The following is a 25,620-nucleotide window of genomic DNA, read 5'->3' as shown; positions in this document are numbered from 1 at the left end:
CATCACCATTACGTCCGTGTCATTTTTGACATCCTCACACCAACGTTGAGGTTTTTCGGTCGCAAGTGAGGCGATTGTTCTTTGTCTCTAAATTCTTCTTATGATTTCGCCATCTTGATGTACCCGTCTAACCATCAGATCAACTTTCTCTTAAGACACTCATGCCAAAATTTTATTTTAATTAGAGGTTTGGTAGCCGAGAAAAAAACATATTCATCTCTTGTGAAAATCATCTTAGATGTCATGATGAAAAAATTAGAGAAAAAATGAGAAGATGTGTGAAGAATGGTGGATGAATGAAGTATTATTTATAGAAAACACATACACTCATGCGCTATATGAGATGACGCCTCCTCACAAACAATACATGCATGCACTATCTCATACTTTTAAGTACAATTTTAGGTGCATGCGCCATATGAGATGACATGTCTAATTAAATCATTTTTGAAATCTGATTATTTATTTGCATAATTTTTTTGAAAAGTTAATTATTGATATATTTTAATTTTAAAAACATATTTATTGCTGGAAACATTTTCAATATCCAACCCTTCCCTATATTGATATCATCTTATAATTTAAGGGACAGATTTAACTATTTGCTCACTTTTTAAATTAATTTTCACCTGAAAATCAAATATAATCGTAAGAGAAATAGGAATATGTACTGACAGTGTAAAATATTTTTACACTGTCAACCAATCACAACCATGTATCCAATTAAAACACAATTTTAATTAAAAAAAACTAATATGACATGACAAGTGTAATGATTTTGATTGGATGTATGTGTAAAGTTTGTTTACACTGTCAGTGCACTATCTTTAAACTCATAATCGTAATTTATTTTCAAAAATTAAAACCGCATCCAAGGAATAATAGGGCGCGGCTAGTTCGAAAGTCCCCTCAAATAAAATGAAAGAAAATAGTTTCCCGCGGTGCTAAATATAAATGACACGCTGGCAATCCGTGCCTCACCTTATCAACCAATAAGCACTGAATACGGAGTCCTATATAATAACAACATCCCACCGAAAGTCCTAACAATCCTTTCTCGCCATATCAGTTGTCACAGTTTTCTCGCTCTCTCAATTCCAATCTCGAATCAAAGTTTTAGGGTTTCGCTTTTTTTTCAATCAACAAAAAAATGAGTTCTACAACCAAGGGTGGAAGGGGCAAGCCAAAGGCTTCCAAATCTGTTTCAAGATCCTCAAAGGCCGGTCTTCAATTTCCAGTCGGTAGAATTGCAAGATTCTTGAAGGCTGGAAAGTACGCCGAACGTGTTGGTGCTGGCGCTCCTGTCTACCTCTCTGCCGTTCTCGAATATCTCGCTGCTGAGGTATGCTTCTTTCTGGTTTCATTTTACTTTGATGGATCTGTGTTTTGAATTTTAGGTTTTATGATAATCGGAATCTGAAATTTTCAATTATGTGTGATTTAGGTTTTGGAATTGGCTGGGAATGCTGCTAGGGACAACAAGAAGAATCGAATTGTACCAAGGCACATTCAGCTTGCTGTAAGGAACGATGAGGAACTCAGCAAGCTTTTGGGGGCTGTAACCATTGCTAATGGTGGTGTTTTGCCTAATATTCACTCGACTTTACTACCTAAGAAGGTTGGAAAGGGCAAAGGAGAAATTGGATCTGCTTCTCAAGAATTTTAGGGTTTCTTTTTGTTATTGAGTAGTTGTAGTTTAAATTTGTCGTGTAGTTGTAATATACAATTTTTGGGTTTATGTTTCTGATAACAAAGGAATCCAGTTTCTCTATGAAGTTGGTAGTTTCTGTACTATAGCCTTTCAAGGAGATTAATGGAGAACATTGTTTCATCAAATATAATTGAATTACGATTTTGTTCTATATAATTCTTTTTGCAAACGCTTTTAGTATCTTGCCCTGCTAAGCTGTACAAGACCATGGCACATAACCTTATGTTGGCTTTGCAATTATCCCATTGCATGTAGATGTGAAATGAATCCTTTATCTTTCAATCACCTCTCTTTAGGCGATTTTTATTGAGAGAAGTGAGAAGGGGAAGAAAGTTAGGGTGAGCATGGGGTGTGTTTGTGTGTGAGATAGATAGAAAGGAAAGGGTATATCCCTTTCTATTCATGTCAACAAAGAAATTCTAACTTGGTATTAGTGGAAGCTCCCTCCGATCCCGAGGTTTCTGGTCGTCCCACGCTAGTGTAACATATTGCACCTTCTTCCCTAACACTCAGTTTTCACCATCTCTTAAAAGCTTGATTTAGAGAACTATCTAATGTAGTGTCAACGGGTAAAACATGTAATCAAAAGCTCACAATCTCGGTAAGATTCTTGCTGAATCCAACAATTCCAATCAAGTTTGATTCATTTGATGATATGACTCAGAATCGAAATTCTCCTAAATTTGAGCTATGGGAACAATAAGATCAACTACTTGCATGAATGCAATTCATCAGTGTTTTAAAAATCGGATCGGTTGGATCATTGGTTGAACCACTAGGTCATTGGTCGAATCACATAACTAAATTGGATTAAACTGAATAACTCGGTTGAATAAACCGATCTCTATTGTAAAATTATATATTTATTAAAAAATATTAAAAAAAAGCCACACAAGCGCCACGTGGATTTAAAAATATTAAAGAAAAAGCCACACAAATGCCATGTAGTAAGATTCTATCTTATTCTATCTTAAACAGTGGACTAAGAGGACTATAGTGAGAGAATCTTGGTTTGTTAAGGGGGAGATCATAATTTTTTTTAAGGGGAATATCAAATCTCGCCTATTTGGCAGGAGGTACGTATATTAAACCCTAAAACTATATATTTATTAAATCAATTGAATCAGATGTCTTGATCTCTAACAAATGTCACGACACCTACAAAATTTTAAAATTTCAAAATATTATAATTTCACATGTCTATTCTTTACATCCAAATTCTAAATATAATCATCCCTCACAATAAAATAATACAAAATATAAATTTAAAATAAATTTTAAACTAAGTCTAATCGCAAAAGAGGGAAAAGTTGTTTCATATACATTTTGAATAAAGTCTAATTATATTTTAATTATATTTTTTAATAAAAATTATGAAAACGACGTCGTTTTGTGTTGAAAAAATAACATGCATTTGAACGGTCGGTTTTCTAAAAATGCCGGTTCACCGATATTTTTCCTGATTTCGACCGATTTTGGCTGTTTCTCACCGGTTCAATAGCATACTCGGTCCAACAATCAAACTAAACTGATGACCCCTTTGGTTCCCGATCTGATCGGTCTGGTCTGATTGGTTCGGTCCAATTTTTTAAACACTGCAATCAGCTATTTCTTGTGATATACTTCATCATGTCAATGGATGCAAGAGTTCATTGATGCTTTGGGACAACATTCATGCATACTTTCAACAACACACAACGACGTAGCTCAACCAACTTCGATTTGAACTTAGACACACGAAGCTAGAAAACTGAAAAAACACAATTTTTGAGTTCTTCCATTGTGTTTAACATTGATTGGATATACCAATGCAATTGGTGAAGTGATTTCATCACATAAACACCTTGATGCTATCCTCGAAGGATTACCTCAAGATTTCAAATATATTATCAACTTCATCATAATAAAATTCAATTTTGTTTCCCTCGAAGAAGTTGAAACTCATTGTCATGAGTCATGACTGAATCAGTTTCACAAGAACACAACTACGACTGCGAATGCGAATCTAAGTCATCTACTCCAAATGACACACCTCAATTAGTTGATCCTCAAATTTACTTCATTACGACAAACTCTAATTCCTTTGATCATGCGAACTAAACCAACCATGACATCAATGAATCACGTGAAGGCAGCGGTGATCGAGGTTGCCATGGTAGAGGTGGCACAATTCAGTGTCAAGTATGCAGAAATTTTGGCCATGAAACATCCATATGCTATCATCGCTTCAAGAGAGACTTCTTCCCTACCAACTCTTAAAGATAAGTCACAAGCATATGTCACCCCAAGATCTCATTGTAATATAGATAACACACAAATTCCTACTCCACATGCTCACTCTAAGCCACCTCCATGGCCTTATTCCACATGCCATATCCCTTTATGTCACTTCTAGCTATGCCTTAATTGATGATGCCTCACAACACTACACAAAACTCTACACCTCATCCATTTTACATGATTCCTGCATAAAACTTAGTTCAACAGTCTGGTTTTCCCATTTAAATTCACATCAAGTGCAACCCATACCTCTCTCACATGTTTACACAAATCCTATGGCTTTCACATCAGCTCCTCAAGCACTGTATCTCAACTCAGATCTTACTTCTGCTACCAATAAGTATCCAGATTATGGTGCTTCTAACCATGTAACTACTAATGGTGGCAACATTCAACAACTCTCTCATTTTGAAGGCCTAGATCAAATCTATGTTGGCAATGGACATAATTTGTTCTATATCTTCGATTGACACTTGTAAGTTTACCTCACCACTCCACACATCCTTTACACTCATTTTACATAATTTACTCCATGTACCTACTATCACAAGAAATTTAATGAGCGTTAGCAAATTTACAAATGACAACAAAGCCTTATTGAAATTTCATCCCGCCACATGCCTTCTTAAATCACACGCCACTAAAGAAGTCCCACTTCTTGGTGGGTTTGGGCAATGATGGCCTTTAAAAGTTTCCAAGTTTGTCACCTCAACCCCAAGCTTCCTCATGTCTCACATATGTTGGTTTTCCTACTGTTAATTTTGTCTAAAAAAAGAGGTCTGTGGTTGGAGCCTTAGAATATGCTACCATCACTAGACTTGACATTTTCTTTGCTGTTAACAAAGTATGTCCGTTCATGACAACACCCTCATTAGGATGTTGTCAAACACATCCTCAAATTTCTTAAGGTCGCCATATCTTAGAGTTTTCATCTAGCACCTACAACACATCCTCACATCTCAGTGATATTTATTAGGGGTTTGAACCTGGTGATAGACATTGCACTTCTAGAGTTTGTTTGTTTCTAGGTCACACACTCATTTCTTGGTGGACGAAGAAGCAACCGATTATCTCTCACTCTAACACTAAAGCTTGAATATTGTAGCGTAGTTCTTGCAACTTCAGAGCTCATTTGGATTCAATCACTTTTCTAAGGATCCGTTTGGGAGTTTGATTTTGGAGGGAAGGAGAAGACTTTTGAGGGTTAGCATCTACATTTTGAAATGTTTGTGCTATTTTTATATTTTTGATATATATGAATTATATACCGAATTACAAGGCTTCATATGCTTATTTAATAGTGTAAAACAATAGACTTTTAAAAAAGACACATAACCTTTTTAGTAAATAGATTAGACATGTCGTTAAATAGGTCAAGCTATAGGCCTATGTAGGCCGATCTAACCTATTCACATTCCTCATCACATTTATGACAAAATAGAAATTCTAACATACTAGATATTTTATTTTTAAAAAATATTTTTTAAAACTTTTCTTATACAATTTGTTGAGATATCTCAGGTGCGAACATAAAATATATAATGAGTGAGGTTAACTTAATTAAACATCACTTGATTGTGGGATCCAACCATTTCCACATGACCAACATACATTTGATACAATGGAAGGTTCATGTGATGGCAAGTAGAAAGGTTTATGGTGTACACATGTTATGGTGCATGCTTTGCAAAGAACACTTGTTATGGTGCATGTTTTGCTAAGAACACTTGGTGTTTTGCATGGAAGGCAAAAGACAAGTGTTTTAATGCATGTAAGGTACCTCTGGCTTGCTTCTCATATAAATAGGACCATAAGCAAAGCATTCAAATCACAACCCAAAAGAGAAGAACAAGAAGCAAGAGAAAAAGAGAGCCTTGCTCGAGAGAGAAAATTGTTCTTCATAGAGAGTTTCTTTGTGAGTGTTTATTGTAAATTGGGAGATACACTGTAGTGAGTTCCACCTAAGGGTGAAGTTGTTGTATTCCCATTATCATTATAGTGGAAGTTTAAGAGGCCTAAGAGCATCCACAACCATTCCACTCAATTTGGTGGTATAAATGGATCCCACTCAATAGATTATATTATTTTATAGTTTTTAATTATTTAATTGATTAAAATACATCTTTCATATATCCATAACACTCATTTAAAATTTTAAATTGGGTCTCACTAATACTACAATATACTCCAATTCAATTTGTGATTGGTTAAAAGAAAAAAAGTTTGCAAAAACCTGTCAATGCCACGGTGCGGCAGAAGGAAACATGGTTTAATGATATCATAACCATTTTATTTAAATATTATTATTTTCTGACATTGGGTGACCTTATTTTATTAAGCAACCACCGATAATTATGCTCTAAGAGTTCTGTGATTTTTCTTTTCTTATATTGAGACGGTTTTCCACGTTAAGATTTATTTATGTCTTTAAGCTTATATTTTTCGTTTTCGCTAATGCCTATTTTTGAGTTCACGGATGAGGAAAATTACAGGGATTATTTTCTAACATTGATTTGTAAGTGAAAAGGCGGTATGACCTTGAAAACACGTGTGGTTTAAAGGGAGGAAGTAAATCGTTTGAGTTGTGTTATAGTAACACCAAAATTAAACTCTACAAACACGGTATTAAAGTATATCTTCTATAACTATTAATTTTACACGAAAAAAACTAATTAAAAATTGAAATTGTAACTACAAAGTATATAAATACGGATGTTTTTTTTGACACAGTATACATAGGATGTTGGACACCTAAATGGTGTCAAAGTTTCTCTTACTTTATATTGGACCACCACGTCCTTCGCTAAAAATTTACACTAAAAAATATTTAATACCATAATTATTATTAAAATATAATAGAAGTCACAATAAAAATGAAAAAGAACAACAGTAATTGTTGGATTTAACACGAAGGACAAGCAACTTGTTTTTCTTTAATTTAAGAAATGGCTTATTTATCTTATTTTTATGTGATGGAGAACACACTCAATGCAAACACAACACGCGGACTGGAAATCAAAATAATAAAATAAAAACTAAGAAGTAGTTTATTTCATTCAAGAATTTGATTAAATGATTGGTCTTGGTTTGATGCATAGAGTCTGTATGGGCGTGGCTCTCCCATCATGCTCCGGGCAACCAAAACTTGTTGCAAGGTTGACAATCAAATGCTCTACCAAAGTTGGATCTTATAGCTCTAGACAACAATTACTGGAAAGTGTAGACAAGGAGCTAACCAAAGGGGATGATAGAGCTGCTCTTGCACTTGTCAAGGATTTTCAAGGCAATCCCAACGGGCTTCGAGCTTTCGGCGCGGCCAGGCAGGTTGGTTATTCATAATTGGACCTCTACAGCTATTGCAGATACTGCAGCAGCCGTAGAGAATCCAAGTTATTTGGAATTGAATCCCCTCTTGCACCTTGTTGTGCCAGAGGGGATCCAATTCAAAATTATGGTTAGTCTTTGTGGTTTGCTTCATTAGTTGTATGAATTCATGTGCAGGTTCCTCAAAGGCTTTACACATTGGATGAATTAAAGTTAAATGGAATAGAAACTGCGTCTCTTCTATCTCCGGTGGATACAACTCTTGGTTCCATTGAGAGAAACTTGCTTATTGTTTCTATTCTTGGAGCTTTTGCTGCTTGGAATATCCTTGGAATTTCCAAACAACAAATCTTCTATATATCATTGGGATTGTTGTTTCTCTGGACTTTTGACTTGGTAAGCATTTGATTCCTTTCGAGTTATCGACGATGATACTCTATGCTCATCGAATTGATTGTTTGCAGGTTTCTTTTGGTGGAGGTATCGGTAGTTTGGTTGTTGATACAATTGGTCACAACTTCAGTCAGAAATACCATAACAGAGTTATTCAAGTCAGATTCATGTTATTTATTGCTTGAAATTAAACTAATTTTATTTCTTATCAATTGCATCATGAAGTAACTAACCATAACAAAATTTGATAATGCAGCATGAAGCTGGCCATTTTTTAATCGCGTATCTAGTTGGAATACTTCCTAAAGGATATTCAGTTTCTAGTTTGGATGCTCTGAAGAAGGAGGGTTCTCTCAATATTCAAGCAGGCACGGCGTTTGTGGATTTCGAGTTTGTTGAAGAAGTTGGTTGCTTTATTTGTTCTGTATATTTAATGCACTAATTTTACTTTCAAGGTACTAGAAATATAGAGAAAGTATCTATTAGGGTCGCATCGTCTGCATGAATGGTTTTTCTAGTCCACCGGGTTTGACCCTTGTCACATTTTAGCAGCAAAACCATGTCTTTACGATGCATGCTATTTCAATCGCGTGACTCCGTAATATTTGTGTAAATGGAAACAAGTCCATCTTAAGGTTTCGGAGGTCCTGTGTAAGTTTATCATATTTTAACTTTGGAAAAACAAATACGGGCCTATTTGGTTATGGTTTAATCATAACAAGTATTTTGTAAGGCCTTTTTAACCACAGTTTAATTGTGAACATTTTTGGACCCTGTGCTGTAGCCCGTCTTACACGCCCTCAAAGACGACCTTGATTGAAAGAATACTTGCTTTAACTTGATTTGAACTGTTTGCTTACTGAGTAGACTGTCAATTGTGATAGTTGAAACTATAGATATTGATGACTTGTACTTTTCTTGTCATGCAGGTTAATGCGGGGAAAGTATCAGCTACGGTATGTTTCTATCTTACAGACATTTATTTACAATGGTTTGTTTGCTTTAATCAATGATGTGAAGCTTAACAATGTGAAAAAACCTTTGTTTTGTGTTATTAGACATTGAACAAGTTTTCATGTATAGCCCTGGCCGGGGTATGCACCGAGTATCTTATATACGGATTTTCTGAGGGAGGTCTAGATGACATAAGAAAGGTTTGTAATTTACGATTTTTTGTCATGAGATCACAGATGGAATGTGTCGAGGGAGTTGAGATTAATGGTTATAATTTTCTTGATTGTGAATAGTTAGATTCTTTGCTCAACGGGCTAGGCTTCACGCAGAAGAAGGCGGATTCTCAAGTTAGATGGTCTGTGCTAAACACGGTGTTACTCTTGCGTCGACATGAAGTAGCTCGAGCTAAGCTTGCTGAGGCGATGTCTGCAGGAAGTTCGGTAGGATCCTGCATTGATATTATAGAGAATTGTATCGATGTTTCAAATCTATAACTGAAGCTACTGGATCCTGTCGACAGTTTCCTTCACCCTCTTGATATTGCTCTCTCGTCTCCTAGTTTATTGATTAAAATTTCGAAAAGCTTCCATTCGGTTTTAGGCTGCTAAAATCTTCTGCAAGAGGGATGTGAATAGCTTTTGTTACTACGGAAAGAAGTATATAAGTGCAGTTCTTTTATGATGTAACCCTGCTAAGTAGGCCTAGTTTTCATGAATATAAATAAACTTGTATATATATGAGGTATACTTAAATAACTCATTATTGTTAACATTTTTAAACACATGTATGGTTATGCATTAGAAAGGGCTTGACTATTGTCTGAACATTTTAACCAAAGAAATTCAGTCTTTGATCGTGTAGCTGAGGCATTGTCACTGGCATTAAGCTCACCTGTTAGATACGTATCTTAGTCTTGAGGCTATTTGGTGTATCCTACTTGACTGAGAAGTTAATCAATGGTAACAAGAAATAAAGCATTCTTTTTATTTTTAAAAGAACTGTTGTATGATATCTACTCTTATCACAATTAGAATGAAATGTTTCTTCTATTTCCTTGCGACCCGCTTCTCGCTACCACGCCACGACAAGCAACTGTTCTGTATTAGGTAAAGGTTCAATAAAAGAAAGTCCACATCTAATCTAGATTTTGAACAACTATGCTAATCTCCTTATATAAGAGATTTCATGTGAAGAAAAATGTATGATTCAAATTCACTCAGTTATACATTAATCTTTGAGTGTTGAAGTGCTAATTTTATTGTCACCCTCCTCTCTCACGTATCAGAAGCACAAATCCACCACATCAAAACATTATATCTTAATTTTATCGATATTTTTAATTCTGAATTGAACAATATTTCATAATAATATCAGTTAATATTTTTTATATTTACGCTAATATAAGAATTTTTTCTTAACCATCTCAAAAATTATACTTATGAATAAATGTAGTTTGATGATAATATAATTTTTTTTACATTAATAATACATGACAATTAAACTCTTAGTTTAATAATTGATAACTCCTTTAGAATATGAATTCTTATTTACTATATTTTCCTATATTTTAGATATTAAACTCTGAATTCTTGTTTATTATATTTTAGCTCTCAAACTCTTATTTTAATATCAATAGTAGCAATAATTTAACTGCAGGTATAGTTTATCTAAAGAATTATTCTGATAATAATTTATATTATATATAAGACGCCGTGCCACTATAAACTAAACTAATCTTTTTTAAAAACTTTTTTTTGTTATTTTAGGAGATACAATATTGTTACATTGTTATGTATTAACCTTTGCACTTTCTATAAATGATTTACATGAAAAAATTAAAATGCCATAGATAAATGATATAAAAAGGTGTTAATTGTAGGAATACACTTTCTCCTACTTGACCACTCTATTTGAGGTGGCTTTGATAATTACATGTTTCACAATAAAACCTATAGTCTCCATTCCCATTAGTAGGGAAATCCTAATCAAGTCTATACATGCATGTTTTCCCTTCCTATTCACCCGTATATAAGAACATTTGTTAGTCTAAGTGTCAATCTCCTTTCATATAGGGGGTCAGTCAAGAAATTCACACATGACTCTTTTTTCACAGATATCTCGACAGATATCTTGACACATATAAATATATCAAATAAGACATCTATAACAAAATTATGTCAGAATTTGAATTTTGAAAGCTCCTTACAATAAATGATCTGTTCCCAAAATATATCCAAACACGCTTTACGACTAATATAACAAACCTTATCAAAATAAAATAAGAAAATCATAAGCCGATATTTAAAGTTCGTAAAATACATTCAATAAAGATAAAAAAATCTTGAACATGTACTATTTGTAACAAACAAAAACTGATATCTATGTTGTGGATATATCGAACTTTATATACATGTATCAAAGAATTTTACTAACCCTCAATTTAAGAAAGCCCTCAGTTTAAGAAAAGCACCATATCTTGTTGAAGTTGTTTTTTCAAGTAAATTATAAAATTAATCAAAGACGTGAGTATCTTATTTATGATTATTCCACTCCATTGAATAAACTGAGTTTAATTTGAACTTTTCAAATAAATAAATAAAAAATCAAAAACACTGTGTATGGAGGTTTTTCTTTTCCTTCAGCAGTACTAGTACACGTTAAAAGACAAATACTATTAAATTACCCAAGCGAAGAAGAGGAAATAATATTATATTAGTAAAATTAAATAATAAAATGAATAAAATAAAACCAAGTTAAAAATGGCGAAGAAACGAAATCGGGTAGTGTAAAATTGAGTAATGGGGGTAGGGTTGTTATTGGCATGCCATGGATTGGTGACTGCGTTGGTGGTTGTTTCTTTCCTATGCGGTCGATGGCCTATTTTCGATGGAACTTTCATTCAACGCATTAACTACTTTCTCACTTTCGGTGCTTACGATTACTTCCTGTAATCTATAACTAACTTTCTCTCTCTTTCTATCAATCTTTAGTTTTCGTGTTTTCATGATTTCTGAATCTCACTTTTTCGCTTTCGTTTTCAGGCGTTTTGTTGGCGCTGTTTTTGGCTCTAAGTGTACGGATGCGGTGCTTTCTGTTGAATATTACTGCTGCGATCGTCCTAATCCTCTGTTGCAGGTTTCTGATTTGTTTAATTGTTGATTGTGATGTTAGATTCATCATGTTCATTCTCTTGTTATGTATTGTAAATCTAAATTGACATTCAATCACACCAAATTGTGTAAATTAAGGTCATGTTTGGATAAACATCTTATTTTGCAGCTTACAGCACAAGTGCTTATTTTGATAAGTGCTTACGAACAAGCTATTTTTATAACAAAAGATAAATTAAATTTAATCTGTTTTTATATATGTTATAAGTTGTTTTCATTAGTTATCTTGTAGAATTTATTATAAAAATAAGTTAAAATTATTTTTATGAAAAATGTCATAAGCTGTTTTGATTTAAGTCTCTCAACCAGTGTCACAGGACTTATGACAGTAGACAAGCTCAAATAAGTCCATTTGAACAGATCCGAAGTACATGTTTGAATCGACACACACAATTCTTTCCAAGAGCTTATAGAAAGATCTTATGACATACTGTTAGACTATTTTCAACTTATTTTCATAAGCTCTATAGGGTAGTTTATGAAAATAGCTTAGAGTTAGTGTTTGAAATCAATTAGACTTGATTTAATTTTTTTCTAAAAATAACTTTTACATAAGCAATTATATGATTTAGTTTTTTTTTTTACATCGGCACTAATATAAATAATAAGCACTTATATGATTTAATTCTGTTTCTTACAGATCATACAAAAAATGATTTTGGTTGGTATTCAATAGTTTAGAGATTCTTTTTTAAAGAATTTTAAGAAAACCAGAAGCTGTTTTATGTTTGTACTTCAGAATAAAAATTAGTTAAAAAAAATCAGTTATATAAACTGATTTTGAAGAGAAGCTACTATATTTTAAACAGCTTCCTTTAGAGTTATTTTTAAACAGTTTCTCAACCGAAGCTTCTTTTAGAGTTTTTTTTTCTTCAGATTTTAAAAAGTTGTAAGTTGTAACTAACATATAAATTTTCAAAAGTGATTATTTGTTTAAAAAAGTGATTCTGTTAGAAAAAAAGTGTAACAAACGGACTCTAAGAAACAGCAGTGGCATTATACCAAATGATTTTGTTCTAAGAAAATATTAAAATATTTATTGAAACATCAATTTTTTGTGTTATGTTTATCTGTGTTGGTTTGTTAAACAAATTTGTGTTTATTGCAGATTATATATCTTGTGATAATCAGCTTTACATATTATTTCGTTGCCAGCTCTTCCTTTGTGTATATCCCTGGATACTATTTAAGTGCAACTCACAAGTAGGGTTTCCGGAACGCCGTAATTGTACTCTTTTCTTGCTTTATGTTTTCTTCGCCATTATTCTATTCTGAATTTTGTTAGACCATAGGTACACAAGCTTCTATGCAGCTGCTGTTGGAATCCTGCTTTTTCTCTTGACCAGCTTTTGTGATCCTGGGACAATAAAGGCTGAGAATGTTTCTCAATATCTCGCTGCTTATCCGTATGATAACATCATTTTTTCAGAAAAAGAATGTTCAACTTGCAAAATTCCAAAGTGAGTTCGTTGCTAGTTTTGAATTTGGTGAAATATTGGAACATATCTATAATATTGTCTTAATTTTGTTTGCAGACCTGCTAGATCAAAGCACTGCAGCATTTGTAATCGCTGTGTTGCACGATTTGATCACCACTGTGGATGGATGGTTAGAAATCCTTGAAATTTCCCATCTTTATAAGATTACTTAAGTGGCTCTTATTTAATAATTTGTTTTGCTTGCAGAACAATTGCATTGGGGAGAGAAACACCCGATATTTCATGGCTTTTCTTTTATGGTGAGTTCTATTCTATATGTGGTGCATCTGCTTGTTATTGATAGAGTTTATGTTATAGCAGAAACTTTATAGAACTCCATACAAAAAAAGCACACACACACACACATACCTGTCCTAGTCCTACTCACGCTAATACACAATTAAATAACTACTAAATAACTGTTCTGTCATATAACTGCCTTATTACTTGTGCCCTTATTATTTTCTGATTTCTCCTAGAGTACACAAGGGACATTTTAGGCTTGTATTCTGCATGATCCTGAACCTGGTCCACATTTTTACTTTGGACTCTAACACTACGCCTGTAGCCTTGTCTACAAAGCTAAGATTAGGAAATTGAGCCAGTAGAGTGTGGTCATCTTCCAAAGTCCAAAGTGGTATTATTCATGTCCTTGCCTTTCTCCCCGACTAACCCCGAATTGCGAATCACCTCCCCATCTTGAGAAACACCAGATACCACTCGACAAGTCACATGGAAGGAAGTTTAATTGGACTGAATTGGAATTTGGAAATTTTGTTCTATGATTGATCAGTATAAATATCAACACCTTCGAATTGGATCAGTTTCTCTTGAATGCACATCCTTGTCTCTGATAGCCTCTTTAAGGAGTGAGACTTGAAGAATACGATGTACCTAGGAAGGAATGAGGTGAATGCAGATGTTTGTATGCAACCTCACAATATTTGGCTATTTTTTGTGAAGGACCATAACAGTTTTTCTGCCAATTTCTGGTGGGTCCTTCTAGAAATGCATTCTGTCTCTTGAGCCACAATTTTAGAAAGACCCGTTCTCCCATTGAATTGTACTAGTCTTCTTTTCTAGTTCTCACATTTCTTCATTTGATATTGTGCCCTAGGTAGATTATATTTCCATTGAACTAGAGTTTCATCCTTTTCAAATAACTCCCTTGACAATACTTCAACTCAGTCTCATTCTTCGAAAAACCAGTGACAGGTAGGAGGCTTCCTTTCATAGACTACAAAAGGGTTTTTTGCTAGTGGAAACTTCTAATGAAAATGAAGTATTGTATCGAAATCCAATCCACGGCATCCAATAAGCCCAACATCTATGTTGTTTAGCGGTCAAATGTCTCAAGTAAATCTCTAAATACCTATTCTAGACCTCAGTCTGCCCATCAGTTTTATGGGTGGTGGAAAGAAATCATTTTAATGACAGTATCCTCCTGCAATATGAAAAGCTTTTTCTAGAAATACCCGAAGAATGCCGGATCTCGATTCTCGATCACTAATAATGGATTTAAGAAGTCCATATAACTGCTCCATTAGACAACATATAACTGCCGTGTTACTAATTCTTCCATCTTATTTTCTTATTTATGCTGGGTTCTGGACATTTTCATAATTTGGGTCTTCCGCTTGGTAAATCTTGTGTTTAAAACTATAGCCTTGATGGCTATATGGTTGTGATGTGTTCCATCAGAGACTATTTTATTATGCATTGAGTTACTTAGAGCAAGCATATTTATGCTGGAGTGAATGGGATGCTTCATTTTTTTGTGACTCGGTTCTTTTCAATCACTGGATTTATTCAAACTAGACGACGAAAATTTTATGAACATCTGGACAAAAATTTTACTCGGGCCACCGGTGTTATTGCTATGGCTAGAAATATGCAAAATTTTTGCAATCCTTAGTTGCACTCAGTGTTATTAATCCCGGATAGCAGAGCGGAGTGACCGATCCGAAAAATGGGATAACGGTTATCAGGATAACTTTTTGGACTAATTATATGAATAATATACCTATATATTTAATGTAGATTCAAAATTTTTTGGGCAGAGGAGTAAGGGCAAGAGAAGCAGTGGGCGAAAAATGCGAGAAGCAGCAAACAGAAAAAATGCAATGGAGAAAGGTGAAAACGCGAATGAGAGGAGAAAACACGAACGACTATAATAAATTTTCCAAATTTAAAATTTTATAAGGGTAAAAAGGTTTTTTTCGTCTCTGCTCCGGCAACCCGCTATCCCAGCTTTCCCGGCCGCTATCCAAAACTGGGATGGGAGCCGCTCCTCTGTAGCGGAGGGTTGCCGCACCGGGAGAGAATCCCGGGATAGCGCCTGGTTGCACTTTGTTAGAGAAGAACACACACATCTTCAATAGTGTTTCTTTCCCATTGAAACTGCCGTGGGTTGAATAATTCTTTTGTTTTATCTTCAATGTGGTTTCAACTCATGCCACTTACATGTCCTGTACCAGTGAGTAAGGATCCTCTCCATTTCTCAAAAGAAATGGAGGTGTCAATTACTATAGTTTTAGTGTAAATAAAAGATATATTTGCACGCATTTCTAAAAGTTGTGACATTAATTACACATTTATACATTAAAATTATAGTAATGGACATCTCCATTTCTTTTGAGAAATGGAGAGGATCTTTACTCGTTATTTTTGCACAGTCAAATGTTTTTCACTTAAGTTGTTTCCTTCTGTGTAATAGGTAAAATAGATATTAAAAGTCTAAATTCATTTCTAGTTTCTCATAGCACTACAAATTTTAGTGCCTGATTTCCTTTCTGGCATTGATATGCAATACATTATGCATTCTTCATTTTAAGTTCTTATTTGTGATTCTTTCATGTCTTGTAGGCATTTCCTTTTATGTATGTATGGAACAGTTGCTGTTTGTTTAATACTCGCAGGAAGACTAAAAGAATTGAAAGTTGTTTATATTCTAACAGGTAATATAGATTTACAGGTAAAATATTTATTCCAAGATCATATTGTTTCTCTTACTGTTTTTGAAACTTCTTTTCTTATCTGAACTTTGCAGTCTATTATGGAATAGAAAATTCTTTTTGGGATTTAGCTCCCCATGTTGCACAGGTGAGTTTTTTTAATACTTTTTGATTGTCATTTATTTCTATTTCTATTTTGACTTCCTATTTTCAATTTTAGTGGTTGTTGGGATCCTACAACACACAGATTCTTCTTATAGTGTTCCTTGCAATTGTTGGGATGCTGTTAGCTGGATTCTTTGGTTACCATGCAAAGCTTTGCCTTAGCAACACTACCACTAATGAGGTACTTTCAACATATGGCCTTTAAATAACTGTGTAACTAAATTCTAGTAATTTACGAGGAGCCCGAAAATAGCAAGCTATACTTTCTTTTGTTCATGTAAAACATAAAGCCTCATACAGTAGGGATCTCATTATTATTCCTATATTTTGTCGAGTTAAAGGCGTATGGTTACCACTATGACCATTATTTAGCTGGAAATTGTCCACATTCACTTATCAGAGGCACTGGTGACATTGGAATTCAATGCCACTAACGATTTCTTTCTATATCTCAGACCTTTAAGTGGCAAGAGTACATGGACTGGCAGAGAAAGTTTAAAGAAGCGCAGGCCAGTGCTGCAGCGCTAAGACAAAGTATCAGTGGAATAAACAGTGAAAAAAAACAGCCCAAATCAAGCAGCAAATGGAGAGCATTCTTTCGAAGATCACCTCTAGAAGATGTGGTAGTTGTTAAGAATAATGTTTATAATAAAGGTTTCCTTCACAATATTCACGAGGTTATTTCACCTCTCTCTACAAGGCAGTCCTTTACACAAACAAAGTTTAAGTCTAGGTGAGTATGCTCCTAACACACATTTCCTTTTATAGCGCTATTGAAGGTCTCGGTGGCTAGTTGCACATGATTTTAAATGGGTATGTCTATACAGTTCTTTAGACTACCCCATAATTCAATGTGAAAGCCAGAAATATGGTATTAATTGTGTTGAAGGAGTTCAGGTCTAGTTTTAGATTGAAAGTTGATTATTTGATAGTTCTTGTGTCTGTGGATGTGTTGATTGCGTTGTACTGTTTCATATTAACAGAAGTAGAAATGTATACACACTACATTTTATATTGGTAACTAGGGGTATTGCTCATTTCAAACTTAAGGTATACAGTATACTATAGAGAATAACTGATAATGTCAGTGGAGCTATGCATGGTCAATTGATATTTACTTATTTTTAAGCTAGAATGGTAGGATCATGAAGGAGTCTCTGATTTGTAATTGTCTTTCTTGCGGAGTTAAAGATGAACGTGAACGCCTAGAATGATCGAGTCAAGAACGCACGATGTTGCTTATTTTCCAAATAGAGTTTCTAAATAGACCATCAACAAAGTTAACTTTATTTCAAGGATTTTACCAGGCACCCATAAGGGGCATCCCACACTCCTACAATTTTAAAAAAATTCAATTTTAATCCTTCTTTAATATACTTTTCCATACAATTTCAATTTTAATCCTACCTTATAGGGTTTAGATTTATATTGACACCAACACATATACTATTATTTTGATTTTTTAATGTATGTTTTTCTAAAATTAATTTAGTTAATGAAATATTAATGTATTTTTCTCTATAACTAAATATTTCAATGAAATATTAAAACAATGAAATATTAAAACTTTGGTTAATATATATCTTGACATAAAAAACTAGTTTTAAGTTATAAATAAACTTGGTTAATTTAGTGATATATATTGGTTAATATAGTTCATAGTTTGGTTATTGAGTGTTCTGACATCAAAAATTAAATCTTACGCGGTAAATCAACTTTGGTTAATAATATGTATAAAGTTGATTAATAAAATTTATAATTTGGTTAATGAGTTCTCAAACATAAAAAAAATTAAAGAGTAAAATAAAATTGATTAATATAGTGTAAAAATTGGTTAATACATTTATAAGTTAGTGTGAGAATATAATTAATTAATAGTAAGTAATTTATTGGTTAATAAATTATAAATAAAATAATAGATTAAAAACATACATTTTTATAATTAATACAATTGTGAAGTTGATTAATGACATAATCTTATATTTTTGTTATAAAATAGTTTGATAAATTTTTAAAAATTTTTAAAAAATAATTGTATTTTATTAAAAAAATACTGTTCACCGTATAAATACGGTGAAAAATATATACGGTTGTAAATATTGTGAGTAGGAGTAATTGTCAACATAGCATTACTCTTATAGAAAATTCGTTATACAAAAATCTTTCAACTATTTTTTTAAAAAAATAACCAAGTTTTAAAGTTTTATCGCCAAACTAACTAACCTTCTCCAATAATTCTCAATATAACCATGTTTCAACAAAAAAAGTGAATTAACCAATAATTCTCAATATTAACCATTTTTCAACAAAAAAGTGAATTAAAAAGGAGGCGACACTTGAATTGGCGTCTCCTATATATTTTAGTTACTATTGAATTTTCCTGTTATATTACCTGCGGGTTTTCCTGCGGTAAAATAACCCGCAGGTAAATCCGCGAGTTAATGCGTAAGAAACATCAAATCTGCAGAAAAATCCGTAAGTAAATAGAAAAAGTTAAAAACATTATAGAAGACGTGCAGATAAATACGGTGAAAAATATATAGGGTTGTAAATATTGTGAGTAGGAGTAATTGTCAACATAGCATTACTCTTATAGAGAATTTGTTATACAAAAATATTTTCTCATTTTAACCATGTTTCAACAAAAAAAGTGAATTAACCAATAATTCTCAATATTAACCATTTTTCAACAAAAAAGTGAATTAAAAATGAGGCGCCACTTGAATTGGCGTCTCCTATATATTTTAGTTACTATCGAATTTTCCTGTTACATTACCTGCGGGTTTTCCTGCGGTAAAATAATCCGCAGGTAAATCCGCGAGTTAATGCGCAGGAAACATCAAATCCGCAGAAAAATTCGTAGGTATATAGAAAAAATTGAAAACAATATAGAAGACGTCAATTTAAGTGACGTCTCCTCTTTAATTCACTTTTTTTAAACATTATTTAGATTGAGAATTATTATGGAAGGTTGGTTAGTTTGATAATAAAACTTCACAACTTAATTATTTTTAATTTTTTTTCAAACACTCCATGTTTTTTTTACGTTCTAACCAACTATAAATTGATTTACAATTAGAAAGGAATTTCAATTTGATAGGAATATTCTTACTAGTTACTAGTATTTAGACCCGTGCGAGGCACGGGTTAAATGTTTTAGAATATTTAAAAAATACTTAAAATTGAAATTTATTATTTATTATTATTTATTTAAAATTTATGAAACTAATATAAAATTTATAGTAAGCAAATATTTTTAAAATTATACTAATGATTAATTATCATAAAAATATTAATGCTATAAAAAATTAGTATTTATATGAGTTAAAAGACAAAAGAAAAATAGCAAGACATAATTCAGACGTGTTAAATTAAAAGACGAAAGAAAAATAGCAAGACATAATTCAAACGTGTTAAATTAAATATTTGATTGTTATAACTAAAAAACAATTTGATATAATTTCGAAAATGTTTGGTTATTTTTTTTAAAAGAAAACAAAAGACCAAATACACATCTATTATGTTTATTTTTTTAATAATTACAATTTATTAACAAAACTAAATCAAATGAATAAGAAATAAATAAAAATATAGAATTAAAAAAAATATATAAAATTATAGAATCAATTCTACTTGGAATTCCTTCATTTAATAATTTTTTTATAGAAACTAAATAATCCAACTCTATTTAATGATTTCTTTCTATAAACCAAATGATCCAACTTTATTATTTTTTACTTCTAAATTTAGCTTTTGTGAAATATTAAAAAGAAAATCATACTATTTATAACTCCAATATTTTTACTATAACTCTAATATTTTTAATACTTAAATCATTTAATAATGGTATTAAACATATAATATATTAACAAATACAGAATTTAAACCAAATTCATTTCAAATAATCTTAGTAACTTATATTTTAAGAAGAAAATAAATAAATAAATTTCATTCAATACGTATAAAAGATAATATAGTAGACCTATGTAACGAATTGATGGAGAATATCATCAGACCTATAAATTATGCATAAATTGATGTTACAACTGTCAAAAGTCTTTTTATAAAAAAATTAATAGAATTAAAAAAGCTGATAGTATAGAAGTCACAACAACTCATAACTTCTGGCAGTAAAATGCAAAACTGTTTTGCCATTACTTCTAGTCATGGCTGCCAACCTACCGCCTTTTTCTAATAAAAATTTCATAAGTGAACTTCTTCAGTGCCTAAACGAAATAAAATAAGCCAGTAAACAAAATAAAATAAATATATTTATTATATAATAATCACGAAAACATGGCACATATGCTGCCACTAATTCAAATGAATTTTCATATCATCAATAGATTAGTAACAAACATCAAAATCATATATCTCTTGTGTTCCTTTGTGGCTGCTTCCCAGACTTTTTCATTCTGCACGAATAGCAGCATGAACCTTCTTGTAAGGTTCCTCAATTCCGTGATTTCCGTCAGCTTCTATCCCTTTCTTGATATATTGATGAAGTGAGTATGATATTTTTATGGTTCTTCTTCAATCAATGTCTACAAAATAATATATCAATGTTGATAAAAAAGTCATCAAAACAACATATGATGAATTACTTAGCGACCAAATAAAAAAGATGGGCAAAAACACTAACAGAAGCATAAATCAAGTCCAAGCACAAGTTTAACAATTTACACATTACCTTCAATATTCTACATCTCTGTTTAAGATCTTGCAAATTCTTTTGCATATCTTCTGCAGCAGCTGCATCATTTTCGACCTTCATTGTCTTGTATCTGACTGCAAAGTTCAATCTAAGTTAGCATTTTAATGTTAAATTCATATCAAAGAAATTGAAATCTTAAACAACTTTTAACCCGCTATCAGTGTGTATTACTTCTCCATGTTTCTTCTACATTTTAAAGGCATAGTCTCTATTTCTCTTTCTCTTTATGGTGCTAAGCAGTAAGTGAGTCAAGCTTTATTTCTAAACTCATTATCAGCTGCTTGACACTTTCAAGGGCAGTGTCTCTGAAATTAATAAAATGAGAGGTGGTGTCTCCACATTAAACAACAAAAAAAGGTAACTACTATTAATCCCCAAACCAAAGCACAAATCAATAACACAAATCAATGGCAAAAAAGAATGATGCAAATATAAAATTTCATAATCTTATTCCAAAGAATATAATCTATAATAGTAAAGATATTAATTCATTAAGTTGTACATAAACGAAAGAACTAAAGCATCATAAAACATAAATAGTTTTAGCTACTCCATGGAATCAAAACTGAAAGAATATTGGTTCGAAGTTTTCAATAGTTGCAGCAGAAAGATGACCGGTACTTCTAGAAGCATCAAAACTCACCACTTAGTTTTTCCACCTATTACAAATAAGATATAAATTCATTAATTCAAACAAAATGTCTAAATTCAGAAGCCAATATATCAATATTTAAACAAATACTACATGTATATCATATACCTCATCAATCCAAGTAGGATCTGAGTTCAATCAAAGGACAGGAATTTTGCCATCCATTAAATGGCGGGCCAGCGGAAGAGTTCCATCACCACCAGTTGCAACAACCAGGTCCAATTGTTTCCAAGCACTACTTTCCGTTCAACTGACTTTTTCTGCATTTTACAAAAAGACCACTTGAGTACTGATACTCTACCGCATACCACACGTTCAATAAGTATATTGGTAAACAACTATATCTTAAGCTTTTTCGAATAAAAAATTATTGCAACATGTTATTGGTGGTTCTGGTTGATTTTACTTTACCAGCGGCGACAGAAGTGGCAGTTCAATGGCTTTGATAAATCCAATGCATCTAGCCCAATGTGTTACCAATATCTACAACATTACCTATAGTACATGATATCCATAGTGAAAAGCCTCTGGTTCACGGGCCACTGATGTTGTGGGCACCCTATCGATCTGCAGTAGAATAAAATCTAGAAAGGAATAGCAAACAACATATTATGATCCATGAGTATGTCATTAAAAAATAAATTTGAAAAACTTCAAACCAAGCACGCAAGAATAGATTTACATAAATCAAGATACATGAAGTGATTTAAAAAACCACCGATGGCAGCCAACACTCACCACTGTTAAATGCAACCCTGAGTACTTGATTTTTTAGCTTCATGAGCAGCCAGTTAAAACAAAGTAGTAAGTTGTGGTTGATTTCTAGCCGTAGTAGCCGAAAGCCCTCGCATTGCTGCAATTGTTGACTCAACTTTGCTGCTAAATTATTTTCTCAGCTTTAATCATTATTAAAATGCAACAAACATAAAAGTTCAGTACACACTTTCTGCATCCACCTAGAAATATAGTGTTTCAAATATTTATATGGAACACATGAAAACCCTGAAAACGAATTTATATTGCCCTATATGCTAATGTCTAAATCTAGATAGCACGTCAACATTCCATTACTCATGTGCTCATACGGTAAGCAACCGAACCCCGGACACGTTTCAAATAGAAGAACCATGTTTGGATGCCATATGCTTATCACAACTTCAATCTACATGAATAAAATGTCAAATAATAATTAATTGATTCATTTAAATAATATTTAATTTAATTCAATAATTTGCATACCTTGGTTGAAATTGCAACCATCCTTGAGCTGCACAGGGTTGCAACACTTTTATTGCAAATGCAGTGAGAACTAATTCAGCCCTATAGACTGCATAATTATACAACCCAAAACAGTCATAGCACATATGCAATTTCAGAACCAAGTCACTGCTTATCCATGTCACAATTAAAATTCTCTTCCAATACAATAAGAAGCCATCACTTCATACACAATCCTACACACACACACACAAAATCCAGTTCAAGCCAAATTAGAGAAAAACAAAGGTATGTACATACATCTAATTCAATTTAGTGCATTTAAAAACCGATATCACCATATATTTGTATGCACAAATTCAAAATTTCAAACACAGTGCCGGTTCCAATCACCTTTCCATGAGTATTCCCTTCATTTGCTAGCAGCTGCATCTCTTTTTGCTCTTTCTTTCACTTCATCCTCTGCAAATATCAGCAAACATAAGAATTAAAAGAGAAAACAATAAACCGAATTCAAATTTCAAATGATCATATTTAGATAAGAAAAACTCGGTCATACCCTGTTAGATTCAAAAGTCAGCGGTAAAACCCGATCAAGTCTAAATCCTGAAAAACAAACCTCCAAATCATCAAATCAACCACAAACCCAAACCCTTTGTCAAATGTCAAAAACCACATAATTTAATTTTACCATTCACAAACCTTTCTGGCTACTGAGATGAAATCCTATATGATGTAGCCTTAATTTGATTCAATATATAGCAGAGAAAAGGGATGAAATAATTTGATTTATAAAAACAGTCGTGGAGATGAACAAATACACAGATCTAAACCTGAAACAAACATTAACCATAAGTAACAAAAGAATAAAAATCAGAAATAAACCCTCAAACATAACAATAAACTAATTAGATTTATGAAAACAACCATGGAGATGAACAAATACACAGATCTAACCCTAAAACAAACATTACCCATCATCATCATTGCACTTTCACCGAATCAAGCTTGGACAGAAACACACAATACAACAACACAAATCACCGATTCCGTATCACCATCATCATCAAACCAACAAACAACGAATTAGAAATCGAAAAGAGGAGAAGAAGATATTGAGACCGAGAGTTCGTCGGAGAAGAGAACTCGTATGAGTTCTTCGGCCGTCGGGTTTGTAATGGACGCGAGGTTGAGACGGCAGAGAACACGACTGAGAGAGAAAATGGAGCGCCGCCGCTGCATGTGTTGTTTCCGAACATGATGAAATTGAAGTTGGAGTGAAAGCGTTTTGAGTTTTGAATTTGTATTGAGATACGATACCTCGAGCGTTTCACTTTCTTATCAATTTATTTGCTCTTCCCCAAATATTCATGTTTATCGTGTAACCCTTGAAAGAAAAAATGATGTTTCAGCTTCTCACTCATTAAGACAAATGCATTTATTCATTTAATAAAATAATTAATTGAATAAAAAATAATAATATTAATTGAATTGAGAATAACTTTCCATTAATAGAATGTTTAGAAAATTTGAAAAAGTGTAACAAAGCACCAGAGAGTGCCACATGTCTCACTTGCCAAAGAACTCCTTTAGAAATATTATTATCTATGATTGTTATCAGATAGACATTTATGCATAGTCAATTAGAATTGAAGCGTACCCAGGGCCGGGATCGAACCCAGGACCTCTGGTTAAGCTGGAAGAGATCCTTGCCATCTCACCCAAGTGCTCTTGGGTCATAGGAAATCAATTTAAAACTAATGATTTATTCACCAAGGAATTAAGGATAAACAATTTAGGAAATCAATAATCATTGTATCAATAACAATAGTAATAGGAAGTTAATCTAAAGCTAACGATTTATACACTAAGGAATTAAGGGTAAACAATTTAGAGAACCAATAATCATATCAAATAACTTATATCAATATTAAGGTCAATTTATGACACATAAGGGAATCAAGACGAGACTCATCCTTGACATCTTTTATCATATTAATTTAAAAATCAATTAAAATTTGGCTATAGTTTAAAATCTAGGACAAACCTAATTCAAAATCCACATAACTTTTTGTTCAACTATAACTAAATAACAAACTCGTTATTTGTTCAGAGACATCAGGTGCAGTGTCGCAAATTCGAACCCATAATATTTTATTTGTTCACCTTTAGTATTTGAATTCGACACTAGGATTTCCTGATTTTACAACTTTTGAAGATTTAGTATCCTTGCTAAACCGCAAGTCCGCAACCAGTTTCCATGTGTTACCTCCAAATATGTTTATGCACTCATGGAAGATAGATAAAGAATAATTGATGAGGGCTAAATATGTTACCAACAAGGGGCAAATGAAAGAGGCTAGATACATTTTCTAAGATGGAATTTGATCATGTAATAATAAAATCATAAATTATCAGTTATTTTAATTAACAACTAATACATACAACTAAATCAAATTAAAATATTTATACTTTTCAATTCCATAATCAAAATGCAAAGAGATCAGTGTAGCATACTAGTACTTTCAGGTCAAATGACCCTTTTGAGAACTCTTAGACCACCTTCTTTAATGCGAGACGATGATGACCGTGACTTCTATCGTGCTC

General features: G+C 32.6%; 3 protein-coding genes and 2 long non-coding RNA genes across 8 annotated transcripts; 3 read left to right on the top strand and 2 right to left on the bottom strand.

Annotated features, from left to right (window-relative positions):
* The first annotated feature begins 1,042 nt into the window (after positions 1-1,042).
* On the top strand, positions 1,043-1,841 carry LOC131626133 (histone H2AX-like). The gene is made up of 2 exons (XM_058896959.1): positions 1,043-1,342; positions 1,445-1,841. Exons 1-2 carry the CDS (start codon positions 1,151-1,153, stop codon positions 1,664-1,666), a joined length of 414 nt encoding a protein of 137 aa, XP_058752942.1. The 5' UTR covers positions 1,043-1,150; the 3' UTR covers positions 1,667-1,841.
* Positions 1,842-6,974: 5,133 nt separating this feature from the next.
* LOC131626100 (uncharacterized) lies at positions 6,975-9,522 on the top strand. Of its 2 annotated transcripts, none has more exons than XM_058896922.1 (7): positions 6,975-7,315; positions 7,493-7,711; positions 7,780-7,866; positions 7,965-8,111; positions 8,638-8,664; positions 8,767-8,862; positions 8,960-9,110. In XM_058896922.1, the coding sequence occupies exons 1-7, from the start codon at positions 7,064-7,066 to the stop codon at positions 8,978-8,980; spliced, it is 849 nt and encodes a 282-aa protein (XP_058752905.1). In that variant the 5' UTR covers positions 6,975-7,063; the 3' UTR covers positions 8,981-9,110. The 2 variants fall into 2 exon arrangements, with proteins under 2 accessions (XP_058752905.1, XP_058752904.1); XM_058896921.1 differs by having other exon boundaries at positions 6,976-7,315; positions 8,956-9,522.
* Positions 9,523-11,401: 1,879 nt separating this feature from the next.
* Positions 11,402-17,880, top strand: LOC131626131 (probable protein S-acyltransferase 17). 2 transcript variants are annotated; one of them, XM_058896957.1, is made up of 10 exons: positions 11,402-11,609; positions 11,704-11,797; positions 12,941-13,035; positions 13,125-13,292; positions 13,368-13,440; positions 13,518-13,570; positions 16,176-16,267; positions 16,360-16,412; positions 16,512-16,610; positions 16,885-17,880. In XM_058896957.1, exons 1-10 carry the CDS (start codon positions 11,461-11,463, stop codon positions 17,164-17,166), a joined length of 1,158 nt encoding a protein of 385 aa, XP_058752940.1. In that variant the 5' UTR covers positions 11,402-11,460; the 3' UTR covers positions 17,167-17,880. The 2 variants fall into 2 exon arrangements, with proteins under 2 accessions (XP_058752940.1, XP_058752939.1); XM_058896956.1 differs by having other exon boundaries at positions 11,403-11,609; positions 16,485-16,610; positions 16,885-17,878.
* Positions 17,881-20,670: 2,790 nt separating this feature from the next.
* On the bottom strand, positions 20,671-21,506 carry LOC131626099 (uncharacterized). Its single transcript, XR_009291043.1, has 3 exons — positions 21,315-21,506; positions 21,120-21,217; positions 20,671-20,973 (listed from the first exon to the last, which is right to left on the bottom strand). It is a non-coding gene; the product is annotated as an uncharacterized LOC131626099 (long non-coding RNA).
* A 1,617-nt stretch (positions 21,507-23,123) lies between these two features.
* Positions 23,124-24,358, bottom strand: LOC131626098 (uncharacterized). Of its 2 annotated transcripts, XR_009291042.1 has the most exons (5): positions 23,988-24,358; positions 23,716-23,846; positions 23,573-23,619; positions 23,407-23,475; positions 23,124-23,249 (listed from the first exon to the last, which is right to left on the bottom strand). It is a non-coding gene; the product is annotated as an uncharacterized LOC131626098 (long non-coding RNA). The 2 variants fall into 2 exon arrangements; XR_009291041.1 differs by having other exon boundaries at positions 23,716-24,358.
* Between the last annotated feature and the right edge of the window lie 1,262 nt (positions 24,359-25,620).

Source organism: Vicia villosa, unplaced genomic scaffold (genome assembly GCF_029867415.1).
Source record: "Vicia villosa cultivar HV-30 ecotype Madison, WI unplaced genomic scaffold, Vvil1.0 ctg.000262F_1_1_1, whole genome shotgun sequence".
Classification (NCBI taxonomy): Eukaryota; Viridiplantae; Streptophyta; class Magnoliopsida; order Fabales; family Fabaceae; genus Vicia; species Vicia villosa.
This window is presented reverse-complemented; position numbering and strand designations above follow the sequence as displayed.

Excerpts from the sequence above, each read along its gene's own strand:
- LOC131626133 (XM_058896959.1), top strand. The coding sequence starts at position 1,151 with ATGAGTTCTACAACCAAGGGTGGAAGGGGCAAGCCAAAGGCTTCCAAA. Across the intron at positions 1,343-1,444 it reads TCGAATATCTCGCTGCTGAG|GTTTTGGAATTGGCTGGGAA; the intron begins GTATGCTTCTTT and ends TGTGTGATTTAG.
- LOC131626131 (XM_058896956.1), top strand. The coding sequence starts at position 11,461 with ATGGGGGTAGGGTTGTTATTGGCATGCCATGGATTGGTGACTGCGTTG. Across the intron at positions 11,798-12,940 it reads GTCCTAATCCTCTGTTGCAG|ATTATATATCTTGTGATAAT; the intron begins GTTTCTGATTTG and ends TGTTTATTGCAG. Across the intron at positions 13,036-13,124 it reads TATTTAAGTGCAACTCACAA|GTACACAAGCTTCTATGCAG; the intron begins GTAGGGTTTCCG and ends GTTAGACCATAG.
- LOC131626100 (XM_058896921.1), top strand. The coding sequence starts at position 7,064 with ATGATTGGTCTTGGTTTGATGCATAGAGTCTGTATGGGCGTGGCTCTC. Across the intron at positions 7,712-7,779 it reads TTCTCTGGACTTTTGACTTG|GTTTCTTTTGGTGGAGGTAT; the intron begins GTAAGCATTTGA and ends GATTGTTTGCAG. Across the intron at positions 7,867-7,964 it reads ACCATAACAGAGTTATTCAA|CATGAAGCTGGCCATTTTTT; the intron begins GTCAGATTCATG and ends TTGATAATGCAG.